This window comes from Suricata suricatta, chromosome 16 (assembly GCF_006229205.1).
Source record: "Suricata suricatta isolate VVHF042 chromosome 16, meerkat_22Aug2017_6uvM2_HiC, whole genome shotgun sequence".
Classification (NCBI taxonomy): Eukaryota; Metazoa; Chordata; class Mammalia; order Carnivora; family Herpestidae; genus Suricata; species Suricata suricatta.
In genome coordinates this window covers 53929647-53943262 of record NC_043715.1, presented here as the reverse complement: position 1 = coordinate 53943262, position 13616 = coordinate 53929647, and the positions used below count along the sequence as shown (strand labels likewise).

General features: G+C 40.2%; 1 protein-coding gene across 1 annotated transcript in view; it reads left to right on the top strand.

Annotated features, from left to right (window-relative positions):
• LOC115279875 (zinc finger protein OZF-like) overlaps window positions 1-5261 on the top strand; it is a 10752-nt gene extending 5491 nt beyond the window's left edge. The window contains exons 2-4 of the mRNA XM_029924376.1: window positions 1882-2008; window positions 2500-2595; window positions 3802-5261. Coding sequence (XP_029780236.1) covers window positions 1882-2008; window positions 2500-2595; window positions 3802-5261 — 1683 coding nt within the window. The remainder of the gene's footprint in view (window positions 1-1881; window positions 2009-2499; window positions 2596-3801) is intronic.
• The last annotated feature ends 8355 nt before the right edge of the window (window positions 5262-13616 follow it).

Genomic DNA, 13616 nt, shown 5'->3' with positions numbered 1-13616 from the left:
TGATGAAGTCCCAAGAGTTCAGTTTTGCTTTCATTTCCCTTGCCTTTGGGGATGTGTTGAGTAGGAAATTGCTGTGGTGGAGGTCTAGGAGGTTTTTCCTACTTTCTCCTCGAGGATTTTGATGGTGTTCTGTCTCACATTCAAGTCCTTCAGCCATTTTGATCTTATTTTTGTGTACGGTGTAAGAAAGTGGTCTAGTTTCATTCTTCTGCATGTTGCTGTCCAGTTCTCCCAGCACCACCTGCTAAAGAGGCAGTCTTTTTGCATTGGATACTCTTTCCTGCTTTGTCAAAAATTAGTTGGCCGTACATTTGTGGGCCCAGTTCTGGGTTCTCTATTCTAATCCATTGGTCTGTGTGTCTGTTTTTGTGCCAATACCATACTGTCTTGATGATGACAGCTTTGTAGTTGCCTCTTCCCCTTTTACACCATGCTTGCCTATGCTGTCTCTCACAATATAAATAAATATTAAAAAGAAGAATAAGAATGCAGGAAGCAGTCTTTATTTGATGTTTACCAAAACTATGCAGGCTCTAGGTCAGCCTTCTGTGGTGAATGGGAACACATTCCTTTGATATTCCTCATATTAGACTCAGAAATAAAAACTGTTATATTTATATCATTCTACATGTTTGTATTGATAGGGTGAGTAAAAGACCTATGTATCAACATCTACAACTAGATTGAGTAGTTTCATGTCATTGAAATGTTTTGATTGGCTGGTTTTTTATTTAGTTTTGAGAGAGACAAGGGGAGGCAGTGACAGAAGGAGAGAGAGAATCCCAAGCAGTCTCCACACTGTCAGCACAGAGCTAGAGGAGGGCGTTGAACTCAAGAACCTTGAGATCATGACCTGACCTGAAAACAAGAGTTGGACACCTAACTAACTAAGCCACCCAGGCAACGTGCTCATTAACACTGGTTTTCACATGGATAATTTTCTACTCTATCAGGTCCAATCTTATATAACTACTTTCAAAATGTATGGATGTGTGCCTGGAATGTATAAAGGTAGATTGGTTTTGTGTGCATGCCTTCTTATCATCATTCTTCTCAGGTTTGACACCCATATGAACATTGATTTAGGGTCCATTCTGTGTATTCACCTGTGTGTCATTTTAGATCGACTGTAGGTCAGTTAACCTGAGTTAAAATCTGATCTGTACTGTGTACCAGATGGTTGACAAAAGATTCACTGGAGAGAGAAGGATAATGTGTTCTCTAAGATTATTATAATTTATTTTCCATGAATTTATTAGAAACTGTTAGATGCTCTCTATTAACCAGGAAATGCATGTAAAACCTTGTTGCCTTGTTGAGGTAAAAAAGAGCTCCTGGATGGCTCAGTCCCTTAAGGTCCAATCTCTTGATTTAGGCTCAAGTCAGGATCTCACAGTCTTGAGATCAGCCACAAGTCAAGCTCCTTCCTGAGCATGGAGCCTGGTTAGAATTCTCTCTGTCCCACCTATACTTGTGCTCTCTTTCTCAGGAAATAAACATTTTGAAAAATACATAATGGAGATAAAGGCAACTGTCCTCACTCCATGCTTTACCCTAATGTTTATCTGCATAGATGTGACTCAGGGCCTAAGCTCAAATTGAGTCAATTCAAGCTCTTCCTCAGGGCAGTCATTACCTTTAGCTGGATATTTTCTGCTTCCATCACAGCACACTGAGCTCATGGGGTGTTGTGACTGATGTAAAAGAGAGGTGTAAATAAGAGGCTAAGTAAAAGGAGGGACTAAGGTCCGTGAGCACAGGCAAGTAAGCAGTGAAGATCGGGTCGTGGGGTCCAGCTGGTGACATTATCTCCCTCTTGCATCTCAGGTCCCATTATGACCTCCTCATGTGTCCACTTGGTAACTGGGGTATTCGTTGCAGGGACTGCTGACCTTCAGGGATGTGGCCATTGAATTCTCTCAGGAGGAGTGGGGATGCCTGAGCTACAGCCAGCGGGAACTGTACAGGGATGTGATGTTAGAGAACTACAGACACGTGCTCTTCTTGGGTGAGGATCACTCCCTCTAGATTTCCCAAGACACACTCAGGGGTTTCGTTCCTTCCTTTGAAGACTGTCTCTTAGAAGCTTCCTCTTTGTGTGACTGGCATTCAAATCCCTACAGTAAGGGAAAGAAGTATGGACTGTTAGATGTGGAGAAAACTCTTCATTATGCTTCCTTTCTGGTGAGTTTTCCCTTTCTTAGAGTAACATCATCATTTCTTAGATTAATGGCAATTCTAAATATTGAATGGAATAAAATGGTATTTCTGTTTTCAATATGAATTTCTACTCATTGTAGTAGTGGTACTATTCAGAAGTGGAGATCAAGATGTGAACCTTGGAAATCCATCCTGTGTGTTCCAAAGGGGCTGTTGGGCGACAGCATTTGGGAATGATGTTCCAGGATTCTAGAATGCCCTCTTTTCTCTACTGAGTCCAGTACGAGGTTGAAAGGTAGAATCTCCAGCAATATTCTATTTCTTTGTTCTAACATACAGGTCTTGTTGTGTCAAAGCCGGACCTGGTCATCTTTTTGGAACAACAGAGGGAGCTATGGGATGTGAAGAGAAAGAAGATCATAGCTTCATACCCAGGTAGGTGGGAATGAATGCAGCAGATGAAAGAGGTGAGGTCCCACTGTAAAGGATGAAGACAGACATTAAAATGTAGTTTGAGCAGCCCTTGTTGAATGGAAATTAGATTGAGAAACCTAATTTCATATCTCTTTCTCTCACAGAGGGACATCTGCTTTCCAACACATCACACTCTCATAATCTCTAAGGATTCTCCTTCAGTTCCACTTAAATTTCCTTCACATCCACCGTGGGGCTCCAACTCTCAGACCATGAAATTGTGGCCTGAGCTGAAGTCCGAAGCTGGACCTACTGATTCACCTACACACCCCTGTAGCTATAATGCTACACTCTGTTCCCATGAAAGAAGGCACATTTTGAATTATTAGCATGTCTTTATGCAGATGAAAATAGTAAAGGATTTTCATTAATATCAACCAAGGAAAGCTCTAAAGAAAGCTCCTATGAATCACTTAAAAGGCATTATTACACAGAATTTAAGGGTGTAACCCCTTTTTTAGAGTCAAGCAGGAAAGAAACTTTCATTTATTTTAAGGTTTTCTTATTCCCATTTATTTTGAGAGATGGAGACAGAGAGTGGAGGAGGGGCAAAGAGAGAGGAGCAAATTCCAGACAAGTTCCACACTGTCAGTGCAGAGCAGAATGTGGGCTTGAACTCACAAACGAGGAGATGATGACCTGAGCTGAAACCAAGAGTCAGAAGTTCAACCCTCTCTGAGCCACCCACGCACCCCAAAGCCTTTAATTTGTGAACACACAAACAACATCAAAGTTGTAAAATATGCCAACAATAACTTTATTAAACAAAATATTGGGAATAAATCAACATACAATCTGAGTGATGTAGAAAAACTAATGATTGGGGTGCCTGGGTGACTCAGTAAGTGTCAGACTTCATCTTAGGTCATGATCTTAAAGTTTATAGGTCCAACTCCCGTATCAGGCTCTGTGCAGACAGCACAGAGATGAGCCTGCCTTAGATTTTGTGTGTGTCTCTCTCTCTGCCCCTCCTTCACTCATACTTTCTCTCCATCTCTCAAAAAATAAACATTACAAACGATAAGTATTTTTTAAAAAATAAAACTAATGATTCCTTTTTCCTGAAGTTGAAGTTCTCTGATTTCAGTTTTGTGTATGAGAAATTTTAATCCTAGGCATCAGACAGTAGCAAGTGTAATGCCTTTACTTTTATTTTTTACCTTTCAGCTGAACTTTCAAATGATACTGAGAGGCTCCTTCCAAAGATGTTCATAGAAACTGCTTTCCAAAGAATGTCAGTGAATAGATATAAACATAGTGTCCTTGAGAATGGACACTTCATGATGGATTGGAACAAGGATGGCAAGAGTGAAGGGCATCAAATATATCTGGGGACTCCTTTTCCAGAGAACAATTATGAATGTAATAAAAATGGGGAGGTCTTTGATCAAAGCACCAACCTTATTATACATAAGAGCATACATTTGGGAGAGAATCCTTCTAAATATAATGAATGTGGGAAAATACTTAACCAGTCCTTCAGTGTTGGTGATCAAAAGAAGATTCTTGTGGGACAAAACCCATACTCATGCAATGAACCTGGGAACATGCTTAGTCAGTCATCAAGATTACACGTAAATAAGACAATCCATACTGGACAGAAAGGTTACATTTGTAAGGAGTGTGACAAAGCCTTCAATGGGCACTCAGCACTAATTCAACATCAGCGAGTGCACACTGGAGAAACACCATATGAATGTGAAGAATGTGGTAAAACCTTTAATTATGGCTCATCAGTAAATGGACATAGACTAATCCATACAGGAGAGGAACCTTACACACATAAAAAATGTGGGATGGCCTTTACCCAAAACTCACCTCTTACTGGAGATCAAAAAACCCATACTGAAGAGAAACCTTACCAATGTCAAAAATGTGGCAAGGCCTTTAAGAGGCCCTCGGCCCTTAATCAACATCACCAGATCCATACTGGAGAAAAACCTTACCAATGTCAAGAATGTGGCAAGGCCTTTAGCTGGCCATCAAAGCTTACCAAACATCACCGAATCCACACTGGAGAGAAACCTTACCGATGTAAAGACTGTGGCAAAGCCTTTAAGTGGCCCTCAGCCCTTAGTCAACATCATAGAATCCATACTGGAAAGAGACCTTATCAATGTATGGAATGTGGCAGGGCCTTTAAATCGTCCTCAGCCCTTAATCAACATCACCCAATCCATACTGGAGAGAAACCTTACCAATGTAAAGAATGTGGCAAGGCCTTTACTCACACCTCAGGCCTTACCAAACATCACAGAATCCATACTGGAGAGAAACCTTACCAATGTCAAGAATGTGGCAAGGCTTTTACCCAGCACATACACCTTATTGGACATCACAGAGTCCATACTGGAGAGAAACCTTACAAATGTCAAGAATGTGGCAAGTTCTTTAAGTGGCTCTCAGACTTTAACCATCATCACCGAATTCATACTGGAGAGAAACCTTATCAATGTAAAGTATGTGGCAAGGCCTTTAACTGGCCCTCAGCTTTTAAAACACATTGCAGAATCCATACTGGAGAAAAACCTTACCAATGTCAAGAATGTGGCAAGGCCTTTATCCAACTAACACATCTTATTCAGCATCACAGAATTCATACTGGATTGAAACTCTTAAAATGTTAGGAATATGGTTAGATCTTTAAGTGACCTTTACATCTTACTTGACATCACAGTATTCATGCTAGATGGAAAACTTCCCAATGTAAAGAATGCAGTAAGATCTTCAATCACTCATCAACCTTAACTCATTATCACAGAATTCATACTGGAGCAAATCTTCCAAATTTAAGGAACGTGAGAAAAGTTTTATAGACTGCTCACCCCTTGCTTCACATTGGAAAATTTATACTGGATAATAACCACTGAATACTAAACAACCTGGCAAGGCGTTTAAGCAATGCTGCATCCTGATTCCTGATCGGAGAAGGAATACTGGGGAGGATTTTGCAAATATAATGAATTTGGGAAGCCTGTTATTCAGAGGTGAAGCTTCATTCTACATCACAGAATTCATAGCAGAGAAAAAAACTTAAAATGTAAAGAATGTAGTAAAACCTTTATGACTGCTCAACCCTACTCAGGATCACAGACTTTATAGTGAGGAGAAACATTACAAAGGTAAGGAATGTGTCCAGCCTATAGCGGAAACTCACAACTTGCTCACATCATAGCTATCTTACAGGGGAAAAGTCACCTGAAGAGAAAGTTGAAGTGCTTATGTATGGAATTTGATCCTTAGTATAAAAAAAAAAAAAACACCATGAGATTTAAATCCTATAGACGTACTGAATGCGGTAAGGTCTTCATATCAAATGTACACTTTAGCAAACACCAGACAGTACATGAAAGAAGGTACCTTTGAAGACATGTTAAAAATATATATAATTGAACATGAATTGTCAATAAATGCCACAGAATTCACATTGGGGAGTAGTACATCAGTCTCTATTCAGATATCTATTAAAATACTGATGATAAGGAATAATACAAAGTTAAACATGACATATACGCTATTAGGCCTCAAAAGATTAAATGGATTCTGTCATGTTTATGTATTTTTGAAGGAGAGAGAGATGGAGGGGTGGAGAAGGGGCAGAGAGGCAGACACAGATTTAGAAACAGGTTCCAGGCTCTGAACTGTTGGAACAGAGTCCGAGAGAGGACTTGAACTCACCAACTGCACATTCACGACCTTAGCCAAAATTTCATGCTTAACTGAGTGAACCACCCAGGTACCCCTAAATAGACCTATTTTTGCATAGATTTAAACAATTTCAGTCTGTGTGCTCTTTTTTGTCACATCAACCTTACCTGACATCTGTGACTAGAAATTAGTACATTTCTACTCTCAAAATACTTCCAAAATTCATTAATTCTGAGTGGTTTTGGAAAATTATGTCACTTATTATTGATGAAAGATGAGGGACAATGTAATAGACAATATATAATGAAAATGTACATGGAGGTGGTGTTGTTAGTGAAAACACTGATGCACGTTCTCGTGAAATAGGTGTTGAGAATATCATTCCTTTCCCTGCATTAAAACTAAAAATCTTGTTGAATATTACAATTAAAATAAATTCCCAACTGATCTTTAAGGAAAAAACAGGTGGTGGTGTAGCAAAAACTGGTATACCTTCACGACAGCAATAGTTTGAGAATGTCAGTTGATGGGGTTGGAATGATGAAATCCTCAGAGATTAGAAAGAGCATAACTAATTCTCCCCAAAATAGCTTACAAGTATAAACGCACACTTTTGAAATATTTTAAATATTATTTATTTTTGAGAGAGAGAGAGAGAGAGCGAGCAAGATAAGGTGCATGTGAGAGAGGGGCAGAGAGAGAGGGAGACATAGAATCTGATGCAGGCTCCAGGCTCTGAGCTGTCAGCACAGAGCCTGACTCGGACTCAAACTCACCAACCACTAGATCATGACCCGAGCCAAAGTCGGATGCTTAACTGAATAAGCCACCCAGGTACCCTTTAAATATATTTTATTTAACATTTATTTATATTTCAGAGACAGAGCATGAGTGAGGGAAGGGAAGAGAGAGGAGACACAGAATCTGAAGGAAGCCTGAGCTGTCAGCCCAGAGTTCAAATGTGAGGCTCTAATTCTGGAGCCTGAGATAATGATCTAGGCTGAGGTCAGATGTATAACGAACTGAGCCACCCAGACGCCCCTGTAAATACACATTTTGAAAGAATGACCTCAGGCCTAAAAAATAAGGAAGTCTGTATCCCACAACATTTTATCAACAAACATTTTCTGAAGGCTTGTACTCTAGATTTTGAACAAAGGTAAAAGTGGATTTGAAATGCATAACTTAGTCTTTGTGAGGTTATGTTTAATTAAACATATTTATTAATACATTACATACATTGTACATACATACATTAAACAATTGTGTTTAATTTGTTCACATGGATGTGTACAGAGCTACACCAATGTTAACCTATCTCATTAAATACTGTAGGAAAGGTATGGAAAGTAAAAAACTGTGAAGATCTCTTTCTGTTGTAGGGTGGGAACCCAAATGACTCCCTTTCTTAATTCCAAAGTCATAGGCAGCTCTTGGTTGCATCATCAGATGAATAAATGTCAAGGCAATAGGAATTGGAAAACATTGTGGGATTCTTAGCGTTAGGAAAGTGTCTTTCATCTTCAGGATTTAACTGAATTCCTGTGTGTTACTGAGGATCAAGTACTGTAGACAACCGTGATTCCTGTGATACCCAGGCCTTGATCAGTGGCAGTTATGCAGGATGGAGTACTGGATGATGTATTCACCATAAGCATAGCTTTAAAATATCACAATACAGTAGATATGGAGATGACCCTCAAAAGGCCTAGCCACAGGGGAATAGATACAGAGACAGAGACCCAATGAGGTTGATTAGAAAGTGTATTATTTGAACTGTTTTCATTCTCTGATGTAAAGGTTGTAGACGATCTAAAGTCACATAGCAAGTGGGGAGTCACAGTCTACTGAGCATTGAGAAGTAGGAGAAGTGGTGCTACAGTGCCTAATCATTCTGGATATGATCTCAAGGCTTGCTGGCATCAGAAACGGCCACTCTTCTACCATCGTCAAGCTTGATCGAAGAACATTGTATTCTTTGTTTCCCCAGCGTCAGTGGTCTGTTGAAATCTCAAACAAGCTACAATTCATCAAGCCATAAGCAGATAGGCCAGGAGCCATTTCATTAGGCTCACAAACCACAAGAAGAATGCTTGCTAACAAGTTGTTTGAGAAAGCCCTTTATTTGATGCAAGCACAATGGGGGCGGTATGTGTGTTGGCCTTGGACCTGGGTTTCTCACATCCTTATCCATCCTCATAACTGAAGTCAGCACTAGGTAGAATGTAGACCTTGGGAAGGCACTATATTCTGTCCTTGTCTTTCACTTCTAATCTCCAGTTTAGGTTCCAATTCTCTTTGGACCAGACTTAAATGGACTATGTTTTTGACCTTGTTTTTATTTTTTATCTCCAAATTAGGCTCCTTTTCTTCGGGGCAGACTCAAATGCAATTTTTGTGTTTTTAACTCCTTTAAGTCTATGTTTTGGGTCTGCAAGCCTTATTAGAAGAGCCTTTTGTCAAACAATTATAATGTTTTGATCTAAAATCTCTTATGCAGGGACAGGAAAATGTTTTTTTCTTACAGGGTAACTGTGTGGGGACTATCAGTCTGATTTGGAATGCTGTAAGGCCTAATGAATGACAACAGGCTTATTTTCAACATGAGCAGTAGTAGTAGAAGGAGAGACCAGTTTTGCCCCTCATGGCAGGAGCCATGCAAATGTCAGTCATTTCCTCACTGTGGCTGTGTTACCCAGTAAGGCCAATGTGGCTCCCAGCAGAAATTCAAATGTAATAGTATATGAATGGAGACTCCACAAATACAGGAACATTGCAAAGGGAAAGTAAGGTATGTATGTCTGTGAAGAGGAGAGAAGGAGAAAAAAGGGGAGAAGGATGGAAGGAAGGAAGAGGAAAAGGAGCAAAGAATCAGAAGTCTGGGGTCTCCAAGGGAAAGAATGTAATTCACAGGAAGATGAAAATATTTGATAAGGAACTATTTTCTGGTCCACTCTAAAACAATAAGGCATAGGAAACTTTGTTCACATGGTACTTCCTGGATTCCGCCTTCTTGACCATAGATTGTATCATATGTAGTCACATACGGTGAGTGCCCTCATGCTGGGGTAGCTTTTCTATGCACATCATTGTTTAGAAAGGGAGGGAAAAGTGAACATTCTTCCTGAATCTGCTTCATTTTGATTATTATTAACTCTAAACAATCTTTCTGCCAAAGTGGTCCATCAGAGAAAACCCTGGATGTGGCTCATACAAACTGGAGGATATTTTGTTGCATTAGATAAGAATCACATAGACCAAAAAAAAATCCTCTATGAACATGGAATCTAAAACAAGTCAAAATTGAGGCACCTGGGTGTCTCATTTGGCTAAATGCCAACTTTGGTTCAGGTCGTGACCTTGTGGTTTATGAGTTCAAGCCCCGTATTGGGCTCCCACGCTCACATTGTGAAGCCTGCTTGGGATTCTTGCTCTGTCCTCTCTGCTCCTCTCCCACTCACCCTTTCTCTCTTTTGCCAAATAAACTTTGAGAAAACGTTAAAGTAAGTGACAATCATCAAAGTATGGGTTAGAATATTGCCAGCAACTGAGGGTGATGGAAATGTTGAGATGATAATGGCCTCTCGATGGGGGGACCTCTCAAGCCCTGTCACTCGTGGTCAATGGCAGATCCAACAGGAAGGGAAAGTCTTCATGTTACACAAACTGCACCATGGAGGTAGGCTATACTCTACTATTCTAGGCAGAGGAAGAGATGTTTCCATATCTTTCCCAGGTAACAGCTCAACCACTGAAAACCCACATTCCTTCAAACTACCATTTTACTACAAAGAACTTTAGTTTATAAGCAACTTCTCAATTTATCCCTTATTTCCAAAAAACAAAACAAAAAACAGCCCTGTCTATTCCCTGGACTTAGATATGGTTTTGCCTCAATTTGTTTGTCAGTAATTCCAAATTCTGTTATTCCAGAATGAACCCATCTTTTGGTGGTAAAGTACATTGCAGTGTTTATTTATAAGTTTAAATGTAACAAGGTTCATTTATGTAGCATGAATAAATCCTAGACCTCAATTGCACCAATTTCTTCCTCAACACATCTCTAGAGGCAAGGGAATCAAGAACAAAAATGAACTACTGGGACCTCATCAAGATAAAAAGCTTCTGCAAGACAAAGGAAACAATAAAAAAAAAACTAATAGGCAACCAACAGAATGGGAAAAGATAGTGGCAAATGGCATATCAGATAAAGGGCTAGTATCCAAAATATACAAGGAGCTCACTAAACTCCATACACGAAAAATGAATAACCCAGTGAAGAAATGGGCAGAAGACATGAACAGACACTTCTCCAAAGAGGACATCCAGATGGCCTACAGGCACATGAAACGATGCTCCGTGTCACTCATCAGGGAAATACAAATCAAAACCACACTGAGATACCACCTCATGCCAGTCAGAGTTGCTAAAATGAACAAATCAAGAGACTATAGATGCTGGTGAGGATGTGGAGAAATGGGCACCCTCCTACACTGTTGGTGGGAATGTAAACTGGTGCAGCCACTCTGGAAAACAGTGTGAAGTCTCCTCAAAAAACTATCCATAGAACTCCCCTATGACCCAGCAATAGCACTGCTAGGGATTTGCCCAAGGGATAAAGAAGTGCTGATGCATAGGAGCACATGTACCCCAATGTTCATAGCGGTACTTCTACAATAGCCAAACCACGGAAAGAGCCTAAATGTCCATCACCTGATGAATGAATCAAGAAGACATGGTGTGTATATATATATATTCAATGTAGTACTATATGGCAATGAGGAAGAATGAAATATGGCCATTTGTAGCAAAGTGGATGGACCTTGAGGGTGTCCTGCTAAGCGAAATAAGTCAGGCAGAGAAGGAAAGATACCATATGTTTGCACTCATAGGTCTAACAAGAGAAACCTAACAGAGGACCATAGGGAGAGGAAGGGGGGAAAGAGAGCTGGGGAGAGTGAGGGACACAAATCATGAAAGACTATTGAATACTGAAAACGAACCATAGACTGAAGGAGGGGGCAAGGGGGTGATGGTCATGGTGGGGGGCACTTGTCGGGAGAAGCACTGGGTGTTACATGGAAGCCAATTTGAAAATAAACTATTGAAAAATATATGGGATTTCTGTTGTAAAGCACAGTGACTCTTTTCTACCCTTGAAATTTGCTAGAAGAAAGTATCTCAAGCATGCTCACCACACACTGTGTGTGTGTGTGTTGGGTAAGGCATTTGTTCCTGAATTTGACTTAGGTAATGATTTTATAGGCAGATAAGCTTAGGGGTGACCAGAATAGGGGAGAGAAGACTAGATTTCTAAACATAAAAGAAGTCACATTAGTCATGTATGAATGATGCCTGCTGATGGTCTATGCCAGCACTACTTCCCTAGCACCTGTTTGAGAACTTGCTGGAGTATATTAAAATGGCAGATAATAGAGATCAGTGGTTAATGGTTTTTTAAAGGTATTTATTTTTGACAGAATATAAGCAGGGATGGGAGAGGGGGAGGGGCAGAGTATCCAAAGTGGGTTCTGCATTGATAGCAGAGAGCCCCCTGCCGGCACAAACTCACAAACTTTGAGATCATGATCTGAGCCTAAGTTGAAGGTTTAAAGGACTGAGCCACCCAAGTGCCTATTAGTCAGTAGGTAATGATTTAAAACAGCAAAAAAATGTAGAAACAAACAGCCCCTACCAGGCTATAGATGGTCTACTCTATAAGATGCAATAAACCCACCATATAGGGTATCCTGCTGCTGTTTTCAGAGTAGGGACTGATTTGACACATTCTCTTGTGGATTTTGTGGGAACTGAACACCCATTATGAGCACGCAGATAATGGACTAAGGGCACCAGAGACCTGATGATGCCTATCCTTCCTGGTCTGGTGACTTCAATCAACTAGGACCTGAACTTTCAATTTAGGATGACCTTTGACGTGTTTGAAAATGAAATGTCCTTTGCCACATCCCTTGACAAATATGCTTGCGTGCTTAGTGTAAAACTCACCTGATTTTGTTGTGTGGGGAGATAGGTTGGGAAATAATCCTGGTGTTCTTATGTTGCAAGTAAAACTGGTTCTTTTCCTATGGTTTGGTTGGCGGTATCTTTTGGTTCAACACCCATCAAGAGTGAAATCAGTTGTGGATTATAATTTTTTCACAATGTGAATGGATATTTACGGTTTTAAACTTCAGCGACAATTGGATGTTTTTAAATGGAAAACAAGGTGCTGAACGAGTCTGCACAAGAAGCACTGACGTTAATGAGAAAGACTGAAATGTAGGCACCAAAAGAACCAGTTCTCTGTTCCCATGTATCTGTTTAGGGTTTCAGCCAAAAGCGAGCACCTACCATTGAGATTGGAAATAAAAAGCCAAACCAAATGTTCAGCTCCTTCGATCTGTTCACTGAGGGAAAGTTCAGAGTGGGGCCAGACCTGGAAAGTCTTCAGAAGAAGGTGCATCTGAGTGGTGCTGTGCAGGGAGAGGGTTCTAGGCTTCTGAATTCTCAACTCTGTGGTGTTTTGCCAGGCCCCGTCCTGACTTTGTGCAGGGGACAGTGGCAGACTGCCCTCAAATGTGCCCCTTTGCCTTCTTGATTATTTTGAAAGAAAATCTACTTAAGATACACCCAATGGAAGAAGAACACTGTGGCCCCCTGTTGTCCCAGGAAAGCAGGAAATCCATGTCCCATGTAAAAGGACCCTATCCTGCAAAGAGAGGTAGAGATTCTCAACACCACAGTTAGGGAATTTAGAGCTGAGCCATCTTCAAGAACAAACCGCGTTACTGTTCACTAGTTTGCTACCAGTACCCAAATTCCATTTAGAATTTCATACTAAATGAAGGCTCAATGAAAGTTCCCTTTCTGCTGTGAAATCCTCACAAATGTATTGTCTCTTTTTCTACAAAGCAGAAAAACTATCTGTATTGGTTCTTTCTATAGGTCTCAATTTCATAATTTGGTTTTGGCCTGGGGGTACTTTCTTTGCGATTTTTTTTCTCCTGTATTCTATGTTAATTTGATTGTTATACCAGCTAAAATAATCTTGAAAATTAAAGGAACACCAATCCTCTGTAACAATTTTCCCATAGTGTCCTAAATAGCCTACGTGCAGTGTTGAACATCTGTACATGCTTACTTCAAAATAAGCAATCTATTTGCATACATAATGATTCTTTTAGATCTGGGTTAAGCATCATCTAAATTTGAGGTTTCTTTTTTAACACCTTATTACAGTGAAGAGGGCGATAGTCACTGTGTCACATATGGTGACACAATGTTGGTAAAAATGGTGTTTTCAATGATATTCCTGGATGTCCACTTGGGCT